The 27770-nt window shown below is 41.1% G+C and overlaps 4 protein-coding genes across 4 annotated transcripts; 2 read left to right on the forward strand and 2 right to left on the reverse strand.

The window, feature by feature from the left end:
• Nucleotides 1-145: 145 nt before the first annotated feature.
• LOC143422132 (uncharacterized) lies at nt 146-17152 on the forward strand. The gene is made up of 4 exons (XM_076892571.1): nt 146-2165; nt 14477-14562; nt 15008-15132; nt 16181-17152. The coding sequence occupies exons 1-4, from the start codon at nt 1231-1233 to the stop codon at nt 16721-16723; spliced, it is 1689 nt and encodes a 562-aa protein (XP_076748686.1). The 5' UTR covers nt 146-1230; the 3' UTR covers nt 16724-17152.
• A 3113-nt stretch (nt 17153-20265) lies between these two features.
• Nucleotides 20266-21860, reverse strand: Fdx2 (Adrenodoxin-like protein 2, mitochondrial Ferredoxin 2). Its single transcript, XM_076911114.1, has 4 exons — nt 21557-21860; nt 21172-21284; nt 20944-21076; nt 20266-20381 (listed from the first exon to the last, which is right to left on the reverse strand). The coding sequence occupies exons 1-4, from the start codon at nt 21703-21705 to the stop codon at nt 20291-20293; spliced, it is 486 nt and encodes a 161-aa protein (XP_076767229.1). The 5' UTR covers nt 21706-21860; the 3' UTR covers nt 20266-20290.
• A 1136-nt stretch (nt 21861-22996) lies between these two features.
• Nucleotides 22997-24585, forward strand: Smn (survival motor neuron). The gene is made up of 6 exons (XM_076892599.1): nt 22997-23156; nt 23405-23590; nt 23693-23807; nt 23947-24238; nt 24331-24401; nt 24460-24585. Exons 1-6 carry the CDS (start codon nt 23115-23117, stop codon nt 24516-24518), a joined length of 765 nt encoding a protein of 254 aa, XP_076748714.1. The 5' UTR covers nt 22997-23114; the 3' UTR covers nt 24519-24585.
• Nucleotides 24586-25246: 661 nt separating this feature from the next.
• LOC143433502 (uncharacterized) lies at nt 25247-27604 on the reverse strand. The gene is made up of 4 exons (XM_076910841.1): nt 27551-27604; nt 27227-27425; nt 26817-27150; nt 25247-26780 (listed from the first exon to the last, which is right to left on the reverse strand). The coding sequence occupies exons 1-4, from the start codon at nt 27602-27604 to the stop codon at nt 25247-25249; spliced, it is 2121 nt and encodes a 706-aa protein (XP_076766956.1).
• Between the last annotated feature and the right edge of the window lie 166 nt (nt 27605-27770).

Genomic DNA, 27770 nt, shown 5'->3' on the forward strand with positions numbered 1-27770 from the left:
CCCTCGTCCCTTCAGCTTCTAACAACGTGAACCACTAAATCAAAACGTTCCCAGGAAACCGAAATCCCGTACGAGCAAAAAAATTGCCAAACATTCGAGGCAGACGTGCAACTGTGGGTGATTCGTCGATCCTCGTCCACGAAGGGGGAAATACCTAGGCGAAATTGGTTCTAATTGCTCCCGCTAATGGTATTTCGCGCGGTATTTCACCTCTGCGAAGGAATAAACGAACTCTGGACGAGCGGAGACGTGTGCCGGTGGAAAATCGAGGGAAGCACCTGGACACTGGGTGTAATTATCCGCGTACCGATGCCGCTTCCTGCGCGTTCCTTCTGAAGAACGTCGGTATCGGTTTTTGTGAACGACTGATGGAAGCTGGCGCGGCGGACGTGTTAATGAGATAACTGGAATGTCGATGGTAGTAAGTGGGAAGAATATTATCGGGGAATATTTATGAATCCTTAATTAAATCGAAGGGCCAGGAGGGAACTGGTTCTTTGGATCAAGCGGTGACCCAAGTTGAAAGCTTTTTTCAGTTGCTATTTGACGGGGAAAGAAAGAAATCGAATGGAAAAGTATTCGTGGGAGCAACAGGCTTGTAACGTTAATAAAGGGACCGGCACGTATTGGTTTTTGGGATCAAGTACTGGAAGAACGCAACTCAGGTAAACAGAGTACTTCAGCAATATGATAATAAATTAATCGTATCAATTGGACTGCCAAAATAAAGTCGAATACTTGACCAAGTGTAACGCCACGTCTGATCGCAAATCAATAAAATAAATCGAAGTGAAAGGGTGCTCGTGGAAGTGAGGAATAGAACAATCATGCCTGCGCAGATGATGCTCTCGATTCTCGCTGCTCGTCACGAAGAATCTCACCCGGAGAACTCTCCCGAAGCGTAAGCGGAAAGGTGGCTATGTAGGCTGCCCACCAAATGCCGTCGCCATGGTGGAGCTGGCGTGCAGCAACTCCCTAAGCCCAGGTACCTAATCTCGCATCTCATAAAAATTCGCGTATCGTAAAAGGCGAGGAAAAAAAGGAAAGGGGAAAAAAAATTCGAAAGGCCGTGGATTTTCGCAAAGAGGGAAGGACGAAGTTAAAAATTTGCCATTCCAACAAAATAAGCCTCTGAACGTCGAAAGTGTCCCCGTAAGCGAGTTCCGCGTGGCGCCATGTAGAGTAGCAGGAGGTAACGCAGTCTTCCTGCGGGCAAACCAGCGTCGAGTGATGCTGAAGCACATCCTGACGGGGCAACCGTCGTCAGCGGGCTCCAGGCACCAGCACAATGACTATCAGGCGAGCTCGGGCTCGTTGCACGGCGGCCACCATCACCACCATCACCAACAGGACCAGCTACATCACTACAACCAAAGCAGCAACGTTCGCGGGCCGAGTAGCCAGGGGCGCGGGGTCGACGTGTACGACTCGGTGGTCCACCAAAGGCCCAACGTGCATCAGGCCGCCACGACGCCCTCGTCGACACACAGGCATCCCTTGAATCACTCGCAATTGAGCGTGAACAATTTGTCCCAGCGATTGAATCATTCGCATGCCCTCAACTTGTCCACGTTGTCCACTTCGAAGCATTCGGTGAACAGCGTTAGTCCTGTCGCTGGCGGGAACAATAACAATAATAACAATGTCTCGACGGCTCTGGGCCATACCGTGGTGTCGCAGCTCCCCTTGCATCAGGACAGCAGGCCTAAGGCGAACGGTGGCTTCGATATCTCGAGATTGTCCAGGTTACCAAGCCAAACAACCCCTTCGCCCGCGCCCGCCATTCAAGGGACCACTGTTGGGGTACAGCTGACTGGTGGCGGCGGTTCTACCGCGTTCCCGTTGAACGCTTCCTGGTCCTCGTCCCTCTCGAGGAATCACAAGGACTACGAGGCCGGAGCGAGAGAGACGTTAACCAGTTTGGGTTTGTTATGCCTGGTGTCGTTGCTACTGGCGTTACTTTCGTTGATCTTCTTGCTGAAGATCTCGCCGTTGACGGTGACGCCGAGTAGTCTGATCAGTCCTGAGGAGTACACGATTGTGTACGAAGTGACGCTCGCGCTGTGCGCTCTCGCCCTCTCCCTGAACCTCTGCTGTCTTCTCGTCTGCGCTATACAGTTCCTCTTCACCGTGAAGCTCGTCAAGACTTCGTATCAGGGACACTGGTGAGTACTGGTTTTTATTTAGCGATGGTTTCAGAACAGTTAGAAGGGATCAATCGTCAAAATTCCATTGGAATCGATTATGTAACGCGGTAGCACCGTCATTTTCCTGACAGACCAAAGAAAAGGCCAAGTACACCGCCCAGCGAACGGCGATTACCATTAATTTCTATAATCTCGCGTCCTCCTAGCGACGTCCTCAATCAAGATTATCCTTGTGCCGGAATATGAGTTCCCATTCGTCCATGCGTGGCCTATACGTGCACGTCTGGAACAAACGCGGTGTCCCGTATCCCGTGCGATATATCAGAGGCCTGTCTAGTGTTTCTTCTCACGCGGTCCGGAGGACGAAACGCAAAAATCCACGTCCTGTAGCGGACGCGTTCGCATTCATCGACCGCGTGTCCCGTTTTTACCGACGAAACACGCGTCTGCGATCCGTAATACAATTTCATTTGGGTTTTGTAACGAGCACTTTGGCTACAGAAGCAAGTAATTCGTTTATGCTTCGGGTACTGCGAACACGTGCCGTAAGACATTCGAGATATATTTTGCACGACCAACTGAATATGTTCCGAGCCTATTCGAGAGAATAATTAATGCCAGAATGATGACCCTCGGTGAGGGATGATAGGATCAGATCAAGCCATTTCTTGTTGGACAGCTCCGCGCGTTTGTGTTTGTCGGTACAGAATTAAAGTTCTGAATCGTACGCGATATACACGTATGCCCGTCTTCCGTGATACGCAACTAGAAAGTGAAAATAAGGCTCGTTAAAGAGGATACATATGCGTGTACTCGCGAGATTCGATCTTTGAGGTCCTGCTCGCGGGTCTTCTTATCGGCGGTCGATCGATGTTTTTCGTTGCCGACCGAGATAAAGCATTACCGGCTTTAATTACCAGCGAATGGAAAGGCGCGTGAAATAATGTAGATTGGCCAAAATCTTTGGCGGGATCGCTGTGATTACTCTCACCGGACGCTACGTTTCGAGTTTTCCCTCCGACAGTTTAATTCCGTTTCCTTTGCCGTTTCGTTTTCTCCCGCGCGTCCGCTGGTCCTTTATCGCGTAGCAGGTTGATTCGCGTGGGAAACTGTCATCCTCTTCGGCTGATGGAAAGATCTAAGTTTCTTGTTGCACCCGAGCGTTGTATGATTGCTTACAATTGGTTATATTGAAGTTTCTTGCGTGTGTAAGCGTGTGACTGTGCTTCTTGCGAGCGACGCGCGATTCTTTCCGCGCGGATCCTGTTGCACCGAACAGAGTTCATCTTTGGCTTTCTTTTTAAACACTTTTATCTGTAATCTAAAACTTAATCCGAAACATGAAAAATGGATGGACCATTATTTTGAACGAGAAAAGAATTACAGTAATAACCGAGACTGTTATTAGAATTCTAATAACGGAGACGTTAAATCGTCCCGCATTTAGTTCGTGTTATTGTACAGCTAGGTTGATTGACAGGGCATTAAAGCGGAGTTTGTTCAAGCTCTTCAGGATGTTCGCGGAACGAACGGTTGGCATTGTAATGTATGCAACCGCAGGGACGTTCACGTAACGTTTTGTTTCGAGAACAAATAACAGACAGGATGAAAGTAATGAAGGTTGGACGCGAGCGAAATTAGCTTTCGATCTTCAAAGAAGTCGTGCACTGCGATTTCAGATAATAAAATTAGCATAGAATGAGATTTGGGAACGGAGAGAGAGAACTTTCTGCTCTTGTACATGCATGTGGATTAAGGATTGGTTCTTTCAGGAATATTTTTAAACGATACGACACTTTTCGATTTTGTATGAACAGCGCGGCTTGGATAAATTTCTATAAAAATCTTAACAATTATAAAAAGTATGTACAATTGGAACTATTATACTTTCAGTCCGAAGGATGAATATTCGAGGAGAGTCAAAGAGGATATATCGTTCGATTTTCCTGTTATCGTTAGGGTAACAGATAGTCTTACTTTATCTCTTTTTTGCTTTGGTACACGGTTTTCATCTTCACCTCCTATCTAGAGAATTCAACAGTTCCGAAGAAAAATTCGTCACATGCTTGCGCTCTGTAACTCGTTAGTCAAGAAGTTACATGCGCGTCCAAAAGAATTCGAGAAGAATTTTTTTTTCCAAAGAGTAGAAATGTATCTTCGTTCTCTCTACTCTACGCATATGGTTCCTTAAGGTCGTCGAACATCCTGCGCATACTCTTCTCCGTGGTTTTTCTATTCTTTTTTCCCTCCTTTATCATCCCCTTTTTATACACTAATCCTAGATTAGGGTTCTGATAGCTCACAATTTATCGATCGTACCGATGACACAGTTACTTTTGAAGCTTAGTTATCGCCAACACGACTGGTGTTCACAGCTGCCTACGAAATGCTGTCGGCGTGCGTATCACCGGTGGTGTGCCCCGAAGAGATACCGTGGCACGATTAAAATCGTACTCTGTGCGATTGTTTCGTCGAGTTCTTCCTCTCCACCTTTTCCTCTTTTTGTTTTCTCTCGATCGTTGTTCCCTTTGGTTTGCTCGAGGCGATTTTCATACAATTCTACACTCTCCCGGATCTCTCAGCTGGAATTTGTCTGATTTTTACGCCGATGGGATACCCGAGCGTCGATGAAAGTCTACAAAGTTGTGGATATACTTTTGTCCATTTCTTTTCAGAATTCTTATTTTTATTTGGGACGATAAGCTTTCAGGATTGTTTTGAAAATCGTTGTACTTTAAGAATCGAGCTGCCACTGTCTCTCCCTCGAGGAATGACCTCCGTGAGAGTGAACTGGCAACGGGAGGCTAAAATCAAAAGGGTCCTCGGTCAACGTCTCTTCTGTGCACGCCAGGCGTCTAGCCTCGGCCGAAGGAGATCATCCGACTAAAGGTAACTGCGAAGTCTGCGAAGTGGCATTGTTAGGAGAGGGAAGGGAGAGCCCTGGGGTGTGCAGACGTGTTCCGAAAGAAGCACGAGGTTTAACGGCGGGTCCTACTACTAGTATGTAGCCGGTCGTTCCTCTTTCGCTCGCTCATTGTCACTCGAAGCCTCGGTGCTCGTTCGCCCCTCGCGACACCACCGAGCGCGAGACTGGGGGGGGCGAAAAAAAACCGTGACACAAGAGAGGCGCGCTGGTCCAACGGCGGCGTCGACGACGACGTCGACGATCACAGGGACACGCGGGAAGAATGAAAGACAAGCGGCGCTGCTAAGTGCCGGCTCATTACTTAAATGGTCCGTGGTAAGGGATCTCTGGTGCTGTTCGCGCGAACTCGCTCGAACAGCAGACTTTTCGAACGGAGCCACTTTTGACCAGAGTGGCTGCTGTCTTGCGAAATTCCCTTTTGTCCTCCGTTGGCGACGCGTGTCTCAAACGCGCGGTCATTTGCGTTCGAATCATTCCCGATCGTTACAAAAGAGCGGTCTTCTTAAACAGAGAAACCTGGCGAAATTTCTTTTACCGAAAGAAGCCTGCCCTCTGAAGAAGCGCGTTTATTTGCTCAGAATTTTACGCTCCAATCGTTTTTCATAATTCGACCGGATTCCTAGGCTTGTCTTGTTTAGGGAAACGGTAGTAGTAGGTTGCTTGGTCGGATTGTTTGAGAATCGAAGGTGGGGAACGTGTACTGGATAACGGATGAAAGGAGGGAGCTAGGTGGGGAAGTTAGGTTGGGTATTTGTTGGTAATTTGGGGGAGAGCATTGGGTACACCCGGTGAATGGGATTGTTGAGGCTGTTTGAATGGCTTTTGACGACCCGACAGGTCCAACGTTGAGTCTGTATTCTCTTGTGTCATGGAATTAGATATGGAATTGGGATACTATAGTATTGTTTGATTAAAGCCCAACTTTTTGTACGGTTACGTCAATAGTTTCTGTACGTAGCGTATCTGCTATTGTTTGATGATACAAAATTGGTTTTCCTCCAAAGACCAGCTCAAGCGTGGTCAAGAGAAAAGTTTTCTATACGCGTGCGTTCGTAGTACAATGGGATGGCGTGTCAGGATTTAGAATAATCGACGAAACTTGGCGCTTCGATCTGTCATTGAAAAAGATCATCGGTCGCGGACAGTCGGGTCGTTCGTTTTTCATCGACGGCCCCGGTTTAACGTTACACGCGTGTCTGGTTTCTGTTCACGGGCGGTTCTCCGTGCGTCAGAGCGGGCCGAGCACACGCGTGCGCCCGTGTTCGTCTTCCCTTACAGGAGCGAGAGAGGAGAGGCACTCGCGGCTGTTGGCATTCCACGCCTCCGAATCCAGCGTCTGGAATTTTTTTCGCCCGGCACCGGGATACCCGGGGAAAGGGAGTAAATTTTGCAGGGCTTCAGAAAATGGTTACTCGAGATAGTTGCGTTGAAAAGCAGCTACGTTTAACCATTAATCCCTGATCGCCAGCTACTAGCTTCGATGCTTTCAGCCGATGATGAATCGGTCGAGTGGACAGACAGTGGAATTTGCGTGATTCAGTCTTGTTTTGATCAATTGGATTGGTGGGTCGGGTTGTTTGGCGTCAATTGGTAGATACACAAGATCTTTTTTTGGCATTTTTATGTTTTTCGACATTTTCTGTTTTTCCTTTATATCATTTAATCTTACACGCCGCGCAGTATTCTAATTTCGTTTCAATATAAATGCAAGCTTAATGAACTATTGATTCTTAATATAAAAAGAGCTGTTTTAGTTAACTTATTAGTTGACCGTTTAATGATATTCGTATATGCAGATGCGCAGTTTAAATTTACAAGCTGTTAGCTGTTTCCTACGTTTATCACGTGCTCCCATGATTGATATCTTAATAGTTCAATGCATTAAGGGGGAAGGTGACCTCGAAATGGTTGTCCAATTAGAACTCGTCTCCAAAATGTGAAAGACTTCTTTATGGAGGATCAACAGCTCGTGAAGTCAGATTTTATTTATAACTTGGCACAGAATGTTGATTTATTTGTTCAAGTAGGATGAGTCTGCAGCCGGTTATAGCAAGATTTGCTTTGCAGATGATCTGTCAAGAAGAAGTCCCATAAGAACGGACCCAAAACATCTGCGCATTTAAAATTCTCTTTAAATAGTATAATTTATTCTGTTCATACCGTGTGCATAATTCTGTCGATTGATCTACATTATCGTTCAAATAAATCGAACGATGGTCTTAAGCTTATCCAACGTTGCACAGGGTTAAGCCAACAAAGTAGATCTGTTTTACGAGGGGCTGATATTTCGACCTCGACCCACCGTTGTCACCTGGTTTACGAATTCCTCGAGGATGAAAAATGAACTACCGATCAGTCCTTCGACGAGAGGGCGAGTAAATGTCGTGGAAACGATCCTGGAACATTCGTAAAAGCGTACAATGGTTGGGTCGCAGCATGCTAGGAGGAAGAACAGGTGTAACTCGGTCGTAACGGTTGCCACGATCCCTTTCGTACGACCCGTTGCCACCCTTCAGTTTCGGCGCCATTAAACCTCCCTTTCTTCTTCCTGGAGTCATTTAGAAGCGAGGAAAATTCCGAAGGTAGCGTGTTCTTACCAGCTGGCACGCTTCTTTCTTTGTTCGGTCGACCTAAAGTGTTTTCCAGAATTTATGCGATTCTCTATTGTTTCGAGGGTATGTAGGACTAGAAGAAGGCGCTTGTCCATTCATTCATTGGTAGTGCAGAAACAGCCAAGTTAGCCAAGTGCTCTCGTCGAATCCTCGAACCTCACTTCTTCGAAAACGAAGGCGCGAACGAGAAACTTGCCCTTTTCTTTTTCCCTCGACGTATTTTTACATATAGAATCGCCGTCCGCCCGGTTGCACGACCAGTTACCAGACACCCTGTATACACGTGCAATAAAATGCGACAGTAAACGCATTTCAACAATAATGATTCACGACGCGTAAGAAAGGTTCGTTAAAAAAAAAAGAGAAAAAAAGAAAGTACCGCGAGCGACCCGCCATTTTCGAGCTGCGCGTATCTGGGCGTAATTTATTATTTAAATTTATTGTTACACTGAAAAAAGTAGTTTGGTTGAAAAAAAAGCGCGAGCCCTCTATAAGAACGCTTTTCTCTGCTATCATGTATGCATGTGGTTCCCCGAACTTCGGCAGCCGGTTTTTTAACATGTTAAAGTATGAAGTTCCAAGGCATGCGGGCATCGTTTCCTTTGCGCTGAGGTATCGATAGCGTTTCTTCCTATACCTTGTGTTCATATATCATGAAGTTCGGCCTACACGTGTCCGAGGATATAATCCAAGAGGTAATTGGCCATGAGCTGTAAATCTTTCGTTTGTAACATTGTATATCAATTTAATTCTCCTTTCATTCTGTGGTTCTTGAACTTCGTTACCTATGAGGTTCGTGAACTTTCCCGGCCGTGTACAAGTGGAGATTGCAAGTGTTACAGCGCCGTGTTCCCTGCTTCCTACGTTCACTTTTGTTCCCTTAGCGAGAAAGAAATTCAATCCATTTAATACGCTGCAATTTATAAAGTTATAAATTGAATAGATAAAAAAGAACTGATTAAAAAGATTTTGTAATTTTCTTCGATTATTCGTTGTTTGGATAATCGAGGTTCTACCGTGTACTATCGTCTTGTAAAAATTCATTAAAGCTTGAAGTAGGATTCGAATTTTTCGTAATTGGAATGACACGGTCGCGGCAGCTGTTACAGGGATCATCGGAGGAGCCAAGAGCGAGCATGAACATGATGCATCATCCACGGTAGTCGGTACAGTCCACGCGCATGATCCATCATCCGAACCGAACCGTCTTACGATCCTCACCGTGGAAATGCCAATCCGCGATGCTATTTTCGAGCGCCGGCGATGGCTCGCCTTCGAACAACGCCGTGAAACGTTTCCATCGTTTACAGGCATCTTCGTTTTTCTCGCCGTAGCTGGGAGCGTAGAGAATGCGATGTTTCTGGCCGATTCATTGTATTATCGTTCGTCTAGAACTTTTGCGCAGTTAGGAGAAAGGGAGATTGATATCTTTGTGGTACGTACATCTTTCTATGTCGGCTCGATCTGTCGATAATGTAGGTAATAGCTGTCGGTAATCGAAGGGCTCGCTGTCATAAGAAGGTTCTGCTTCACGTTTTATATATATTTTTCTAATTTTTTTTTTTTTATAAAATAATTTCAAGTTCAGTGAAGGGGTACCAAGACTTGAAAACACAAATCTTAATGGAAATTCTCTCGTTTCTTCATCTACACAAATAATTAAATATTTGTCGTGTTAAGATTTCACCGTAAATCCCGACATTCTCAACTCTAAGCCTACTTACACGCGAACAATTAAATAATCCACCGGTTTCCATAGAAGTCACTCGTAAATAATAGATAATTAAGCTGGACGTCGATAAATAAACCGTTGAATAGATTTCTCGTGGTACTTCGTTTCGTGTACGATTTATAACCATTTGCATAATCCAGTTCGAATCGATCGTTCGCACGATTTAACAATAATTCATGGGATTTGCATAATCCAGCTGGGATAGATGCTTTCCAAGGATACTCTCGAATACCTTTACTTTTCTTTTTATAATTACAATTTCGTGTATAATAAAATTCAAGAGTGAACTAACAATAGTTTAAGAGGACCCAACCTCAAAAGTGAATTAAATACGAAAAGGACATGGAAGAAATAGTTAAAACAATCCAACAATAGACGGATTCAAGGTTCAGTACATTCGATAAGCATCGATGTTTCTCCTATTAAAAAAAAGAATGTTCATCCTCGTTTCTACGGTATCGATGTAGTCTCGATCGACTTCCTGTTGTTTTATTGTTTCCTTTCTTTTCTGTTCTCAATGTTTAATGATTCTTTCGGAAATCGATGCGGCTGGTATTGCGATGAACGCTTCCGATACGGAAATTGAAGACTCGCGATCAAAGCACGTGGCTTCTGGCCGGAAGTGCAGCCACGCAAACGCGGTTAGATTGCGTTACGATCGGCCGCAAACACCTCGAGGATGAAACGGAGAATCGGTTTATATATTAATGATACAATAAATAGTGTGTATCCAGCGGATACTTCTGCTTTCTGCGCAAGATTAATTAATTAATATAAGACTGTTCTACATTGTGATTCACACTCTCCACGTGATGAGAAATCTTAATTATATCCTAACATTTAACGAGTTTATTCAATGGAAGAATGAGCTGGAAGGTTTTTCTAAACCCATTGAAAATTTCAATTAGATCATTGGATAGGGATTTCTATATAATTGATCTTAGGTGTCTCGTTTCCTGCTGCTTCGCATCGAGTTTCGATCGGGCGTTGCTCGTGGGCTTGTCTTTGTACACTAAACCGTTTCGCAACTGATTGCGTGCATTTCCTCCAACTGCAATCCCATGACGATACTTCGTCCGAATAAAACGCGACAGAGAAACGTCGGACATCGCATGGTAATATGGAATAAAAATGTCCATCAGATTTACAATTTCTCAAACATTCAAACGTTCAAAATAGGAATCAGAATTTTCTATTTTAACTCACAGCAATCACTGACCACACGTGTGGTCAGCAATCCCAGCGATCGTCTATCCTTCAACTGGATTGATATACATATACGCACGAGCTGTACGTGTTCCCCGGAAATGAAAACAACTACCTTGTACATCCCTGGAACTCGTGATTTTCCGCATATCCGTTAAAAGCATCGTCGGTCAGTGACTCGTGTGCGGTACAGTCGTTAGGCTCAATTAATGATACAGCCAGCTCGTAAATATAGAAAAGCTAGAAAGATATTTTAGTTGGTCGACTGTATGGGCTGAGGTTGGGTCAATGTTTCCACGGATTTCGACCGCCTTCCGCTCTCTTTGTACTTCCTGGATCTCTGCGTCTTCCTAGAAATCACTATGAGTTTAGATTTCATACGATACACCGGTCATCGTTTCTGTCGATCCATCATATAGAATCGCAATGGAAAGAATTATTTATTACAAGAATAAAAAATAGTACCGCGTGAACCGGCATCCGACTGTATCTCCAAATAAATCACACGTAAAGTTACATAACACGGATCTCGCGACTTCCTTTCACGATCCGGTAGCGCTCCCTACCACCGCCTCCTTTCTCAACGGGAAACAAGAAGAGGATTTACCAAATATCATTGTCACCGTAGCAGAGTTGCTCTACCGATCCTTATCTTCATTCATCTCTCCCGACGAAACTATTTGACGTCGCGTTGAATAGGCTCAGACAGTTTTGTCAGGGGTCCCCTGTCGTCATACATAGCCGGCTAGTGCGATCGTGAATGGAGAAAGGCTCCTACGAAATCAAAGGGCCGAGAGACTCTTCCTGCTTAGGCGAGATCAACGAGATCTCGTTGAATGGGAGACCTTACCTTCTCGACCATCGTTCCCGTGTTACTCTTTGGAGTCACAAAAAGTCACACGAGCCAGCCACTATTATCTAAGTAAGCTTCCATCGCTCGATTTTTGTCATTAATCCCTTGGGGCTTAATTTAAGAAGAAATCGTACGGTTTTTAAGAAGAGGAACTCTTATTGCAAGTTTTAGCTGAATTAGGAATCGACTTTTTAAACTTCATCAAGGTATATGCATCCTTAAATAAAGAGAAAAGAGAGATTTGCAATCTCTTCGTCACTGTTAAACTGTAGAGGGGAGGGTGAAGACCCATGCGAGTGGCTCCACCTATGAACATCTCTGGTATAAGCTAAATGAGGTAAATCGCGAGCATTTGACTCAGTTCATGAGAAATTCACGCGTTTCTGGATCGTTTCGGGCTGCACGCGAGAATGCAGGTCAGAGAACCGCCTAATATTTATTGTTCGGATCACGGGGCCTGATCTTAATGGCGGTGCAGCACGCGATTCTTTGCGAACTGTGCTTCTCGACTCTGCCGCTCTCGACCTTCTTCCCTATTCAACTGGCTCGCGCGGAGAAATTGACTCGCATGCCAGCGGTTTCGTCGGTGAACAGGAGTCGATTTCGCGGTGTATGATGTTCGGCGGCGTATGTACAGTCGGTCACAAAAATGTCCCCGTGCACATTACCATTTGAATTAACTCAGAATGTAGGTCTTATTTTAAATAAACGCGCGACGAACTCGCAATTTATTGTAACACGCCGCTATAGGGTATGTAATTAAATAGAATATAAAATGTCCCCAAGGAGCACGAGTAGTTTGGAATTTGGTGAAGTTGGTGGTTTGTTCAGTGTCGTAGGAGTTACGTGGCGTTTTGAGGTGAAATAAATCTTGCGGGGAGTTTAAGGTGCGGCGAAGGAGTGTGGAATGTTGCAATGAAAATTTATAGCAATCGTAGCGTACAGGTAGCGGATTGATCAAATTTGTGTGTTCTGGATACTTGGATAGCTATAAGCTTTTGGAACGTATTACAATGTTTAATACTTACGAACATATTGTTATATTGATTTTACTTACTAGTTTTATTTATTTTCGGTGTACAGCAACTGAAAGTATCTCGTTTTGATAATCTTGAATATAGCGTCAGTTTAAGAGAAAGAAATCTTAAAGTACCTGAACTTGTTTAGCCTCAAGTGTTTTTCATATGGTACGTAACCTTTTAAGTTCCGTTTAAGAACGTGTATAATTCCCATGGGAAAATGTGTAGTATGTCGTATGGCCATAAGTAGTTTTAAATTGTACCAAGAGGGTTTATTAAACCACTTAAGAAATTGTGGCCCTATTCAAGTTGAACGATCGACTATGAAATAAAAATCATTTAAGTGCCTACTTTGCCCCATTAATCGGAGGAGTGTAGGATGTGTCGTCATTTCTGTAAATTATGCCATTAAAATGTTTCGTCGTTAATAATTGTATTATTATCCTGGCATTGCATTTGCAGCGACCAGAACCGCCTACCTTAAGCGCCACCCGGCAGGCAACGTTCACAGAGCGACTCAAAGGGAATGTTATGCGAATTAGGCTACAAATTATGGTACATAGCAGCTACTCTTCTTTGCTGCCATGTCGCGGCGTTGTCCCATCAATTTTGCGGGACAGTTTCGCCCGCGTGGACGGGCGAAAGCGGAAAATGGGATCGTGCTCGGGATACAGAAACGCGGAAGGTTAAATTTACGCGCGCGCACGCAGGAGGCCGACGAAGAAATTAGTCTAGGAGACGGCATTTCATTGGTACAGTGCTCTTGAAACGTATCCAAAGAGGTCGGCAACCTCGAAAGGGGGTTGGACGCAACGGCATATCGTGGGAATTCCTCGTTGTGCCCCGTTCGGGTCGAGCTTGTTTTAAAATCAGCACGTAACCAAGTGGATTCGTCTGTTTTTGCGCGGGAATGACGAACACTCGAACCGAATTCCATTTAGGTACAGTACCGGTCAAATAAATTCGGAGGCAAATGTTTTCCCCTTTGTTAGTCGCACTGCTGATGTTACATTGCGAAAGTCCTATTCTTTCATTTATTCACTGTTCGATATGGCTTAGCATTCCTATACCGAGTATGTATGTGTATAGAAGGGAGAATATGATTTAACGTAGTAGCGCGTTTCTGCTCGCGCAACAATCTGCAAACCATAAACATGAATAATATCATTAAAAACACTGTCGATAGTAGAAAAAAACATCCAGTTTGAGACATTGAAGTAAAAATATTGAAAATACGTTTTAAAAGGCTCCATGGTTGCGATTACTCCAGGAAACAGTGACGAAAACCAGTATCCTGGTAGGGTCACGAAAGACTCCGGTGTGCCAATGTTGGGTTTAACGCGCGGAGGTTAGTCGCGACCAGGAAACGTCCATCGACCCGTGTTTTCAGTCGCGTTCGTAAATCCACTCGGGCCGTGAGTGGATCGTCCGACGATCTGACGTCCATTATCAACCGATCTGCGCGCTGATTGGTGAATTTCTCGAAAAGGAAGCGCGCGACAGCCGCCGCGTACGCGGCAATTGCGGTGAAATCGTTTGTGGCCACTGGAAATTAGCAGTATCGTTTGCGGCCGGGCCGATTGACGAGCGTGAGCGAAGAATTATACGGAGCACCGTTCCCTTTGTCGTTTCAGGGATTAAACGCGTTTATTTATTGCAACGCGTGGAGAATTTCAGGGGTAAAAGAGCAGGAGAACTGGAGAAAGCAAATGGAGTTGAAAAAGACGGAGGAAATTGTGTACAGCGCATAATAGCGCTACCGTATACGTAGAAAATACGTTCTAAGATTTATCGCAGACATACAAGTCACTGAGGAAAAAAATTTCTAAAAATATTGCCTTTACGTTGAAAGTTTCCGAGGCAATTTTCATTTTGTTATATTCGAATCTGTTCGACAGAAAACCCGTTTCCCTTATATTTCGCTCAATTATCGGAGAATCGTGAAACTCGCATTCCCTTCGATTTTTTTTCTTTGTTCCAGGAGTAACAAGTACCTGCAAAAATCGTCCATCAGCCGGATATGCGCCGTTGGAGGCTTTTTCATTAGCATTCCCGTCTTTCTAACTGGTAAGAGCCAATCCCTTCGATTCTGTCGAATTTAAACTGCATACTCGTGTCGTTGACACAGTTGGTGGGTAAATCGAGATCTAATCTAAAGACTTACGTATATACGTACGTACAGTCTGCGAGTTTACACAGCCACCTTTCATTCAATCGATCGTAAAGCTTGTGAACTCGATCCGTAAACATTACGGCTCTGTTCGGTACGAGACCGTTTTTAAAGTTCTAACAAGAAAGTTTGGCTGATAAAAGTAAGAAAACAGAATATAATGTTTTAATTATGAACTATATACGTGCTTCGAAAAACATTCTCGAGTTTATAAACTTTTATTACATATTGTACGTAGATTACAAGTTAAGAAACGACAAGAATTGATAATGGACGTTTGCATTGGCTTTTGTCCCACTTATTATGACACGCGTATCATAATATGTCTGACAATGCTTTCAGGTATGATACTGTACACATTCATCCAGTTTCATTCGACACCGGCAATCGTCACGTCGGTATTCATAGGACTTGGCATCGTATTTTGTGGATGCGCAATGGTCCATAACGTCTTCGTGTGGCAGAGGGTAAGGATTTCATTTTATTCTTAAAATTAACATTTTAAAACAGCAGAAGAGATAAAACTTGCTTTTGTTAAAGAGGTAGAACATTTTCTGTATTACTATCTAACTTAAACCTAGTAAAATTATTTAGAAACGGTACTAGTTAGGGGGCTTCGTAGGAATCATCGATATACCTGGTGTTAAAGTGTTTAACTGGTTCTAATTAACGGAAAACATGGAAATCGTTTGCCCTCTCTCACACCCTTGTCTATGTTTAATCTCAAAACATTTCAACCTTTCCTTACTACTTTCATCGAATCCTCTCCCTTCAACCTTGCACTACATAAACAAGCACCGTAGAACCACACTCCAGTGCAACAATTTCTCCTTTCACGCTATATCTTTACCTTTTACTTCATTCATATGCAAAATTCACCCCCTACCATGTCCAGCACGCATTAATATCAACCCCGATGCACGAAGCTGTTTATAAATTATATACTTTACAGCGGACTGAGCAGAGTCGCAAGATACGAGCTTGCCAGTTCCCGTGGATTCCCATTTGAGGTTACGTTTGCATAATTTCGCCGAAAGAGATATCGTTCCACGAGATGGCGTTACCGACTTATTAGCATATCGACCGGTCAATATTGTCGATCGTTTGTTTATGCGTTTTGCTGCGCTTGCGACCGTTTCAAAGCGAAACCGGGTTTATAAATAACCAGACGCGTAATATCCAGTGTATTTTCGTACTCCGCTCTATTCCCGCCCGACTTGTAGATTGGTACATTTGAGGTGTTCGCGTAATTATGTCTTTCTGGTAAATAACAAGCGTTACGGAAATAATCAAAGAGGAAATAGTTAGTGAAATTTCTGTTTTTGAATAACCCTCGAAGATCTGATTACCATTAGCAATTGTTAAGTAACGTTGCATTGTAACTAATAGAATTATCAAGACAAGTCAACGCGTCGTTCTTATCACCTATCAAAAGATTCTAGCCGTGCCCAAGAACGGCAATAGGATGATTAAAACAGCTGTCTGACCCTTTTCTTTCTACTTAACACTTTCCAGGAGAAGACGAATGCCGTGAAGGCGTTAGCGCGCGAGCAGTGCGAGGCAGCGGTACAACTACAACGGCAACAGCAGCTGCAACAGCATCAGAGCCAGCCGCAGCTGCAACAGCAACAACAACAGCAGCTACGCGGTCCGTTGACCATCCACCACGCTGGCTGCCCAACGAAAGTCGCCTCCGTGACCAGCCAGCCAAGCGCCAGCCACGCGACCCACGGCCGTGCGGCACAGTACCAGCACTATCATCACCATCATCATCATCGACACGTGTCCATGTCCCCGCCGCCCCTGTCGCTCTCATCGCCAGCTCCAATCGCGGCGACGCACAATCACCTGAACGCGAGCGGACACAGGAACGTGGTCACGCCGCCAGACACGCCGGCGGACAGGTCGCCACCGAGTCCTGGAAACAAGCTAAACAGGTCGCAGCATCTGCCGCGGGAAGCGTCGGGCAGCGTCAGCCCCGGACTTCCGGCCGCTACTTTAGACCTGAGTAGCGCTGCGACCACTAACAGCCCGCACGAGCTGTCCACATTGGTTTAGAGGGTTTGGTTTCGATACACTGGAACTACCAAACCCGTCGAAATGACGGAAAACTTTTCTTTTCTTTTTTTAGAATTATACAAAACGTGAAGCTAGCTTCGGTAAAATTTATATCCGGTTTCGTTGGGACCAAGAAATGATTGTGCGCACGCTAATTTATGTTTAGTTTCTCCAACGCTGATCTATACTATAGGTACAGTGGGTTTTATACAGATACGCATTAAATGTCGGTAGTTCTAGTGTTAGGATTGCGTTTTGGTCTAAATGGATAAGATTTTGGTTTAACCCTTTCGGTACCGAGACTTTCAACGCACGAAAATAAACCTGCAGACTGAATTTTTCTGTTACCTTTAGACCACAGTATCTTTTTAAATGTAGCGAGCTAAATTCGTTAGACAGTTGTTATAAACGCGCGCGCAGATTTCCACAGTTCTACTTGAAAAATGTATAAGTACAAATTTGTGGACCTTTTATGTTGCATATAGTTACGTGACAGTAGCATTTAGTGTACGAAAGTGGAAATTATGCCATTTTGCGCTGATATAACGCAGCTATACAGCAACGGTACTCAAAGGGTGAAAGACTAAATTTTGATGTGGAAAGTAGCTCTTCGTTTAGAAATGCGCTATTAGTTACTAAATCGAGCTTAGACCTGTAGATCTCAAGACTTGGTTTAAAAATTGATTTCAGGTTTAAGAGTTCACTGTCCTTTTGTTGACTGGTTGAGTCTTTCTAAAAACTAAATCTTCTAAACAAGCATTCAAACTTCTTTTATCTTGAAATTTAATAATCTACAAATTGATTTTTATTTAGTTCAAAGACCGATTCTTGGTTTTACGATTGACTTTACGTTTATTTACAAATCAAGCTTTGGTCTGACGATAAAGTCTTGCCTTGTAAAAAGCAATCCTTAACGTACAGTAATTGTTTTCAAAGAACGAATTCCATCGTTTCCGTCTGTAAGGAACAGCGAAATTTGTTACAAAGGGGAAAAAATGCATTCTTAGTGATCCCCTAACGAGCTTAATACTTTAAGAAAGTGAAAAAGGGCACGGATCGTTATGAATAGTGGTAAAGATGTTAAAGTTGCTCGTTAATTGATATTGACCAGAAATGAAGTAATTCCTATGAGGCGTCTGAAAGACGTTGGAAATGTTGAGAAATACTGAGAAAGGGGCAGCTAATTTATACCCGCGTGTATCTTGCCATTACCATACTATTACTATTATTATTAGTACTGTTAGTATTACTTGATTACATTAGTTTTAATATTATCGCTTATTATTAATATTATTGTTATTAATATTATTAATATATATTAATATTATTGTTAATATTATTAATATTGTTACTATTACTTCTACTATTATTATTACTATTACTACGATTATCATTACTATTATTAATATTACGAAACCTCTAGTCCTAGGTTACTTTCGCTCTCACGAAAGGATAAGGTTCCCGAATTCATAACTGCCGCGTGTTATTATATGTTGCCAGTTGCGCATGCGTAGCGCAATCAAAAAGTTCTCGAAGTTTGAATCTTGAAATATAGGAAGCTGAGGTATGATATTAGGCGATGATTATAAAAATGATAAAAGAATAAATAAGACCACGCCATCTAACAAAAAACAAGACTTTAAAAGAGCTCTATAATTCGAGATTGGAACTTTGATCGGAGTTCACATTGAAGGTAAATCATTTTAATATTATCATCTAAGCGTGTATACTATATACGTGTTTGTTCCTTCTTCTATTGTGCGCAGGACTGTAGCTTAATTATTTCCAATAAACTCGGCTAATAAGTCGAAGATCTGGACGAGTTTAAACTTAAAACTTCAGAAGTATTTAAAACTGCGATTAAAGGATAAAAAAACTATTGACTCCGTACTGTCTAATGTTCATACGAAATGCCGACTGCCTGTGTGTACAGAACGAATACTTTTAAACGGGAATAATAGCATGTATCTTTTTCTCTTAGGTTACTTTCGAATATCTCGAGATATTCAATGCTAATTTTACAGGAAACATATTTATAATTCTTCTTTGTAGTTTGGTGCGAAATGGAAAGAGAATCAAGCAGAAGAAAAATTCGATAAACAAAGTATATATGGACCGAAAACAAAGGTGGCAAAATATATATCGCTGCTTTAAAGTAAACTTTTTGATTCCAGTTTAAGACTTTTGGAAAACTGTTACCGAACGCATTAAATGTTTATATAATGTTTACTGTTATTGCATTTATTACAAAATATAGTAAGGCTTCGAGGGGTGTTAATCTCAATAATTTCGTTGAAATTATTCAGATATTTTCACGAGACTTAACAAAACATGCCACCAGTAAATCAGTAGAAACTAATAAATGAACTGCTACTTTTGAAGACTGAACATCCTTCGAAACATTATTGTACATTTGTATAGTAATGATAAGCCTGCAACAAAATAAGAAAAGCATTTCATTTTTTGCTATGGTCATTTAATAGTTGTTGAAACGTGCTAGAAAGAATGTATAAGTAATCTTTGTAAGATACAAGTTCGTAAATTTCTAATAAAAATTTCATTTTGTATCGTTAAGTTCATCGTTATATAGATCGGATCAGTGTACATAATATGTAAAACACGCAAGAATATACAAGTACACCGCATACTTTCTGAATTGTATTCAAATCGGGCAGGGTAAGCGATTGAAAAGTATGTAAATTTCACGATATAATGTGCACTTTATATCGAATTTGTAAGTAGTGTAGCAATAGAATACTTTACACCTAATGGAATATACAAACGACAATACACAAGTTAAATTATTTGTTAGGTTTCATGTATAACATGCATAGTACAAAAGTGTTTTAGCTTTATGTACTGGTACTTACAGAGGAAATACAAAACTTAATAGATGTATCTGATATGTACCTAGTTAAGACAAAAATAAATTATTCTGAACAGATAATCGTGATTCAGATTCAGTAATAAATGTTTCATAGTATAAATATTTTCAAATGGCCAAAAGTTTCAAGTATGCTTAAGAAATCAAACGTAGTTACGATTTCAGTTTGTTTAAAAAAAGTATTCAATCTTTTGTTTTATTATTCGAGGTAAAACATATAGAATAATGTACAAAAACTGAATAAACAAGATTCTTCAATATAACTGAATTTTAATCAGATAGATAAGGTAATATAATCGATATATTTGATTTATACATGTAGAGTTATTATATTTTCATTATGTGATTTTATTTACAATGTTAACAGTTTGAGATGTATTTATTTACAAAGAAACTACAAAACATTAAAAATAAGGTATTTTATATTGTAAATGTACTAAAAACGTAGAGTATATTTCAGCTATTATTGTGCAGGCTCTTTACAATGGTAATGTACAGATATCACAATTGTAGCAAGTAACTTTATCTTATACAATCTTATTGCTATATATATATATAATATTCCAGTTATAGTACAATATATGTATAATCGCTTCACGTTCAGAGAAGCAAAATTCTTTATTTTGCATTTTTAATCCCAATTATTTAACAATTTTAATAAAATTCTCTAGATCCAGTATTGGTTACGCTCTCGCGTCATTAATCGTAGCAGGAACTCTCACCTCAATTCCATCGAGTTCTTTAGTCATTACTATCTGACAACCCAGACGCGACCTGTAATTAAATATTACGTAAACGAATTTATGAACTGTTATGAAATTTCCCTATCCTTGAAACAGATTTCTCCTGAAACTTTGTAATTATTGTACGACCTAATTTCATTGTTTATGAAAATTTAAAGAGAATCGATAATGTACATATATCAACTTAAGTCTTTAAATCTAGGAGAAAAAGGGAAAGGCAAGCTCATAAATAAAATAAAACTATGAAAATTTATTCGCATCTGTGATTCTGGTTCCGCATAGAATTCAAGAAAGATAAGTTGGAATTGTATGTTGAACAGTTTGAAATGTTTGATCCTAAGATAATGCTATGGGATTTGGTAATAACGTTAAGTGTGGAACTTTGGCTTATGAAATATTAATAATACTACTTTTGTGCAAGCTGATAGACAAGAATGGCGGAAATCGTCCAATGAGAGGAGATTATCTAGTTATATCATTTCTCATTCGTTGGTTGCATTAGTTCGTTTAGTGTTACAAGGATGACCAGAATCAATGAAACTGTCAGTGTGTACTGTATATACTGTAAAAAAATTAAATGATCATTAACTTACGTGTCTGTTAATTCGTATGCTAAATCCAACATATCTAGCTCTTCGTCTGTTGGTTTGTCAGGTAATGCGTCATAAACCTCTTTTGGAAATATTAAATGGCATGTACTGCAAGTTAATGTTCCTTCGCAAGCACCTATGCAAACATGAATTTCACTATATTGCTTCAAAATTATAATCTAGCAATAAGCTAAATGACAATTAAAACAAGAGGAAAATCCTTTAACATACCATATCCATCTAAATCGATCTCATTGTTTACAACTATGTCTAGTATAGTATCACCAACTTTTCCTTTCGCCTTGATCCTTTCTCCGCTTGCTCTAACAAACGTTATATTAACTCTGGAAATAAAAGCAACTAATCAATATTAGATACAAGCCAAGATTTCTATCTTTATGTTACTGTTTGGAGTATTTTTAGCATCGTTCATTGTCAATGTCACTCTATTAATATCTCTGAAACGTTTACCAATTACTGTTAGTATTTAACATTCGTTACTCTTTACACTCTAAGTTTTATATGCAACTATTCAGAAGGATTCAACCCCAAGTATTAAACGTTGACAGTGCGTCAGAAAAACGACGGGGAGGCGACGGGTAGTCGCGTGACTTACTCCTGTTTCTCCGATAGCGGTTCCGTGGTCAAAGTTCGCATCGTCGCCTGCAAAAAAGGCAACGCTCCGTTTCGCGTGCGCTTCGAATAACTGGAGGCGATCCCAAGGATGGATCTGGAGAACCTTTGAAATTGATTTACTAACGCCATTCCACTTCTGATAAGTAGAATACACCCTCGCGGAACGCCACCGTCTAGAATTGAATTGTACCTCGTGCAACAACTTTCACGGCATCCTTCCGATACAATACTGCCTACGTTCCCTCGAGCGACAGGTTATGAAATAGTCCCCAACGCTAAGTGACGTGTACAGTGGGGTTGCGATTGAAATGTGGCGCCGGTAATCTAAATACGTGAATTCTTAGCCTATAGCGGAGAAAATTCGAAACGAAGTTAAAGAAATGATGGATATTTCTTTATATGTAATTCATTTTTCAGCACCGATTTGCAGAGCTCGCGTAATTTAATTCCTGTTACCTTAACTATTGCGCTATTGAAAATATTTTTTTAGTACCCGTGGCGCCATCTCTTAGAAAAGTGCTGAACCTTTTCGCTGATTAGTACCAATACTCCGCTGAGAGATGGCGCCACGGGGTCTAAAGCAGAGTCGGTAATATCTGTCTTACTCTTTCTTATAGCTTTCTTATATATCTTTCTCTCTCTTACCTCTAATGCGAGAAATGTAGAATAAATTACAATAAAACTACTGAAATATATAAGAGATTATAATAAAACTAGTGAAATATACAAGAAATTACAACAGAACTAATAATATGTACAATAAATTATAATTAAGTAGAATAAAATTAATATATTATAATTTATTGTACATATTATTAGTTTTGTTGTAATTTCTTGTATATTTTAATAGTTTTGTTGTTATTTCTTGTATATTTCAATAGTCTTATTATAATTTCTTATATATTTCACTAGTTTTATTATAATTTCTTATGTATTTTAGTAGTTTCATTGTAATTTATTATATATTTCTCTTTGGAGATAAGAGAGAGAAAGATATATAAGTAAGCTATAAGAAAGAGCGAGACAGATGATACCGTCTCTTCTGTAGAACCCCTGGCGCCATCTCTGTGAAAAGTGCTCAAACTGGTCGCTCAGCGTTATCGACAGCGAAGTGAACTCAGCTAACTAGTCGCGCCATCTCTGTGGTAAGTAGTGAAACTAATGCTTGACCAGTTTCAGCGTTTCTCCAAGAGATGGCGCCACCTGGAAGAGAGGGAGGGAGAATGTGTGAAAATGTAAGAATGAGGAAGATAAATAGAGTTTTCTTCGAGGAGGATATTTTTCATACAATGCCATACTAATTAACTAAACATTTCTTTTTTCGTTATAAATCTTACAGAAAGAAAAGAACTTTTCCTCGGGAAGAGTTAGAGAACCAAAAAATGTATAGCTAGGGATAAATTAGAGGAACTTTTGCTGTACTTGTTGGTAGTCCTTGTAGCGATTATCATTGTTTACAGTCTGTTAAAGTTGAAGAGATGTAACAGCTTAATTTTTCAAAGACGCATACTTTACTTAAATGAAATTGCTTGAACAAAATGGCAGATGATAATGTCCTTTTTATACGAGGAAATGGAAACGTACGTGACTGCGTTTGATATTACGTTTAGGATATGATTAGTTAAAGTAAAATTGGAGTATGGTAGAATGACAACCCAGGTTATTGTTTGAACTTCATTTCTATGACTGTCATTTAACAATAATGTATTTAATGAAAGAAGGGAAGAAGTTGTATACGCTATAGTATCTAGTATTTTTGCAACAATTGTATGATTAGTGGAAACTGATTTGTATTTCTTATGTTATGACATGTTATTATGTTTAAAAGATGACAAGCGCAGATGACGAAGATGTTTGGGACGACAGTGCATTGATAAAAGCGTACGATAAAGCGATAAATGTAGCGAAGGAAGAAGTAGCTAAGCGAATGGGCGTGGAGGTTCAAAATTCGGGTCAATCCAAGCAGAAGCCACCAAATTTTAAACAATCTTGGCATACAAATAAACCTTATAAGGTCACAAGCTGATACTAATATTATCAATCTAACATGTACCATAGTTGGAAAATATGTATTGCGAAAGATTGTAATTTAAAGTGCTTTCATTTATCTGCATAGAAGTGGACCGTAGGGGCACCATGTCGTGCAGTATATTCGGAAGATGGAGAAAGTTACGAAGCTATAGTAACAAAAGTATATGAGAACAGTGGAACTTGTATTGTGAAATTTGTAGGTAATACTTTTAATTTGATCAGTTTCTAATGCGTCGATAGACAAAGCTCGATCGAAAAGTATATACATTCAATTTGTTATGATGCATGAATCGAGTCTCTGTAACTAGCAATTAACGTGGTCCTTTTTAATGCCTTTAGGGTATGGCAATACGGAGAAAGTGGAGTTGAGCTCTCTTTCAGAATCAAAAGGTTTGCAGAGTCAGATAGCCCAGCAAAAGGAAGCTTTGGCAGAGGACTTGAATGATGAGAGCGTCGAGACCGATGAAACTAATTGTTCCACGTATTCGAATTCGAAAAAGTATAATGGCGAGAAAATGGATTGCGAATCTGAAGAACAGAAACCATACAGGCAACCATTTATGCCTGGGCCATCGTTTAACGCGACTGATATACCACCCGCACCTCCTTTACCACCGCAATTGATGGCCAAGTAAACTCGATTTGTAGTTAATACAAGCTCTTGTCTAATGGCAATGGTGGCAGTCGAAAAAGATATTGATTCTTTTAATTAAAATATTTTAGATTACCGGACAATGATGCAGACGCGCTTTCGAGTATGTTGATGTCGTGGTACATCAGTGGTTTTCACACAGGTAATTATTTCTCGTGTGCTGCTTTCGTATTTGATGCATCGTGTTGTCTTCGTTACAGGTTATTATCACGGTTTAAAACAGGCGAGAAATAATCAAGATAAAAGAAAGAATTGTTAAGTATACATTTTTTTCACATGAAACGCAATTTTTATAAGATATTAATAAAACAGTAATATAATTACCAGTAATTATTGTACTTATTTATTTAAGATTTTACAAACGTAAGATTCCTAACTCTCCCGAATAATATTGATAAAGATTTACAAAAGACTGTTCAATTCTTTTCGATTAAACTGGAAAAGTAATCATTATCATTGTATACAGAAGGGCACAGCGTGTTAATGAACGATTTGCTGCGACAATGCCTTCAAACTAGGAACAACATTCTACTTTCTACTGTTTTATGTTTGCTGGATGGAAACCAGTGGAATCTTGTGGCAACGTATACTAATGATTTACAAAAAGAACGACGTCTGTGTTGCAGGAGATCTACGATAGATTACACTGCTGTGATGTATGATAATCGCAAAGAACCAGGGACCTGGAATTACCATGACGCTCCTAATCAAATTGAAGAGAGTTATTTCAAATGTTCCTATCGATAAGAGGTGAATTATATATTTTACATCTTCTTAATGCATTCCTAGATATAAAGTTAAGTAAATTACTTAAACATATAATAAATACATATAATATATAATAAAATTAAATATGTAATATATACAATAACAAATTGGTCAACGATACATTAGAATCCAAGTAGTCTCGCAATTAATATAGAATCGAATTCTGAGCTCCTCACTCTTAAAATTCAATCAATAAAAACCGACCCTATGATTTCTTGGCTAGTGAATACTAAAAGTATGCCCAAGGTTCGACTTCCGTCTGCAGGATCTCCTCAACCTGGAAGATCTAGTTTCTGACCCAGTCTCGTACTGAACATTATCGGACCAGTCGTTCACTCTAAAGGACTCAGGACTGGCTGCGGACCTATCAGATCTATCAGAATACCCCGAATCAATGATTATAGTCTCGTCGATTCTAAACAACTTGTTAGATATAGCAACACTGCACTTTCTATAATTGGACGTTTCGCTCTCGCTATTGATGGGACTGAGACACAGAGACTGGCTGGACAAATTGGATCTCATGCTCAATAGGGAACTTGTTCTGGGCAACTTACATCTGGATACAGGTATCCAGAAGACGGAATCTTCTTCCTGGGAAATCTCCTCCGCGAACTCTGGAATCCTCCTCGACGCCAGCCTTCCGCGATTGAATCGTTGCTCGTCGTTCCTTCTCGGGCTGCTGGATCTTCGATCGGAATCGCTGCTGCTGTCCGTTTCCCTGGGGAAAGGCGAAGCATCGCGATGTTTCGTTTCTGATTCGCTCGAGCTGTCCTCTTCGGTTGTACAGTATCTTTCTCGTGCCAGGTTTTCCATTCGTCGAATGTCCGACTTTTCCAGGGCGTCCACCAGCTGTCTTACGAAGTTGTGATTCACGTCGACCTTCCGATTTTGATGAGGCTGAGCAGACTCGTTTATCCTTTCTGACAGTGATTCTATTATTTCCTGGACCAGGCTCTTCTCGCGTACCGACTGCTTGCTTTTCGCTGTTCTTTCTGAATCCGTGGACTTCTTCTTCAAATTTACGGATCCGAGGTACGGTGACTGCGACTCCGAGTTCGTCTTTTTCTTCCGAAGGAGGGCTTGTTGCTGCTTATCCAAATTCGTTCTGTTCTTTTGGATAACAGTCGAATGATTATTGGCAACAATCGCTGGTGTTCCGGGCGAGAATACATTAGTCGAATTCGTGGACGCTCTATTAAACTTCTTCTCTGAAGTGTGAGAATCATTTTTACTACCTTCCAGCTTCCTCACCATGTCTCGGACCAAGAAAAAGGACTTAGGCCAGGAATCGTCCTTCTGGGTGTTCTTCTCTGACATCCAATTTGGCTTGCTTGCTCGCACCGATGTTTCTGCACCAGTTGGAACAGAATTCTTGGTTCCAGAAGTCTTCTTGAAGATGTACGTCTTCTCCAAGAGATTCGAAGACAATTTCCTGGGTCTGATCGTGTTCTCGGGCTTGGACGCAAAATTGTTTGACGGGTTCTTCGACGCTGAACTGTTTTCAAAGATGGAACACTTTTCTAAGATCTCGTGAGAGATGTTCTTCTTCACTTTTGGAGTCTCCTCGATCATGGTAGATGAAAAGATGTTAGCCGGGCTGAATTTCGGTGTCGAAGCACGAATTTCGAATGGCATCTTCGCATTCGGCGTCCTTGATGAAGCCAGGATTTCCGATACATTGAAACTGTCTTTGTTATCTACCATTTTCTGAGGACTCCAATCGCTTTTATTTGAGTCATTGTTATTTTTCCTACCAACAGCAACTGGCTGCTTTTTACAAACGAACGTTTTGTTCGCGAAATCGCTAGTTACCGTGTCGAATTCGAGATCATTAGAAATCTCAATTCGAGGTCCTGGTGGTAAAACGATATTTATATTCTGGAGTCTTCTAGAAGGCGACATTTTGGGGAACGTCTTGCTGATGTCCCTGGAGAACTTCACTAACGGAATGGTCGTGTCGAACGCTTGCTTCTCTGGAGAAGATTTCAACGGAGATCTTTTGCATCTGCTTTCAGAAGATTTCTGCTCGTGCGACGTTTTATCGTTAATCGTCGTCGTTGGTTTGATGCCATCGTCGTTGACTGTCTGATTCGGTTGCTGGTCGACTGGCGAATCTACAGCTGAAGTTGATAATCGAGTTACTCAACGTCGAAATAATTGACAGAGATAATCGAGTGATCGGATATCGATAAATACCTGATAAATTGGAGATCGTTGAATTTAACGTAGCGTTCTTCGAGGGCAGGGATTTCCTCCAGGATGGCGGACGAAACTCAATCGGCGTAACGTTAATTATCCTCGGTGGACTCGAACGTTTGTTTACGTACCAATCCGGAATCGAAAGCTTCTGAAGAGATCGTTGCACTCTCAGTTCAGCTTCCGTGAGCTGTCTTTCCTGTTCCAATAAATTTGCTTAATGTCAATGACAAATGTACCTTCCACGCAGGTGTTTAAAATAAAAGAGTTACTACTCGGAATAAAATTATAATTCCCATTTACGGAATTAGTTAAGCCACTTACATGTTTGCCACTAGAGAACGGGTTGCTCCTAGTGCACGTAGTCGGCACTGGCATTTTCGATGAACAATCCCACTACTGTATATTCAATAAATAATGGCAAACCACCGAATAAAAGAATTAAAGGAAATACTTGTACGTAAAGATTTAAGGAAGCACTTGAAACGTAAATGAGTTACGACTTGCAATGATATCGGTACAGTCGAAAACCTGTTCGAAGTAA

Source organism: Xylocopa sonorina, chromosome 3 (genome assembly GCF_050948175.1).
Source record: "Xylocopa sonorina isolate GNS202 chromosome 3, iyXylSono1_principal, whole genome shotgun sequence".
Taxonomy (NCBI): Eukaryota; Metazoa; Arthropoda; class Insecta; order Hymenoptera; family Apidae; genus Xylocopa; species Xylocopa sonorina.

Excerpts from the sequence above, each read along its gene's own strand:
- Smn (XM_076892599.1), top strand. The coding sequence starts at position 23,115 with ATGGCAGATGATAATGTCCTTTTTATACGAGGAAATGGAAAC. Across the intron at positions 23,157-23,404 it reads TTATACGAGGAAATGGAAAC|ATGACAAGCGCAGATGACGA; the intron begins GTACGTGACTGC and ends TATGTTTAAAAG. Across the intron at positions 24,402-24,459 it reads CATCAGTGGTTTTCACACAG|GTTATTATCACGGTTTAAAA; the intron begins GTAATTATTTCT and ends TCTTCGTTACAG.
- Fdx2 (XM_076911114.1), bottom strand. The coding sequence starts at position 21,705 with ATGGCGTTAGTAAATCAATTTCAAAGGTTCTCCAGATCCATCCTTGGG. Across the intron at positions 21,285-21,556 it reads CCGCTATCGGAGAAACAGGA|AGTTAATATAACGTTTGTTA; the intron begins GTAAGTCACGCG and ends TTTTATTTCCAG. Across the intron at positions 21,077-21,171 it reads GATCGATTTAGATGGATATG|GTGCTTGCGAAGGAACATTA; the intron begins GTATGTTAAAGG and ends ATGTTTGCATAG.
- LOC143422132 (XM_076892571.1), top strand. The coding sequence starts at position 1,231 with ATGCTGAAGCACATCCTGACGGGGCAACCGTCGTCAGCGGGCTCCAGG. Across the intron at positions 2,166-14,476 it reads ACTTCGTATCAGGGACACTG|GAGTAACAAGTACCTGCAAA; the intron begins GTGAGTACTGGT and ends TCTTTGTTCCAG. Across the intron at positions 15,133-16,180 it reads ACGTCTTCGTGTGGCAGAGG|GAGAAGACGAATGCCGTGAA; the intron begins GTAAGGATTTCA and ends AACACTTTCCAG.
- LOC143433502 (XM_076910841.1), bottom strand. The coding sequence starts at position 27,604 with ATGCCAGTGCCGACTACGTGCACTAGGAGCAACCCGTTCTCTAGTGGC. Across the intron at positions 27,426-27,550 it reads CGTTCTCTAGTGGCAAACAT|GAAAGACAGCTCACGGAAGC; the intron begins GTAAGTGGCTTA and ends TTATTGGAACAG. Across the intron at positions 26,781-26,816 it reads AGCGATTTCGCGAACAAAAC|GAAAAATAACAATGACTCAA; the intron begins GTTCGTTTGTAA and ends TGCTGTTGGTAG.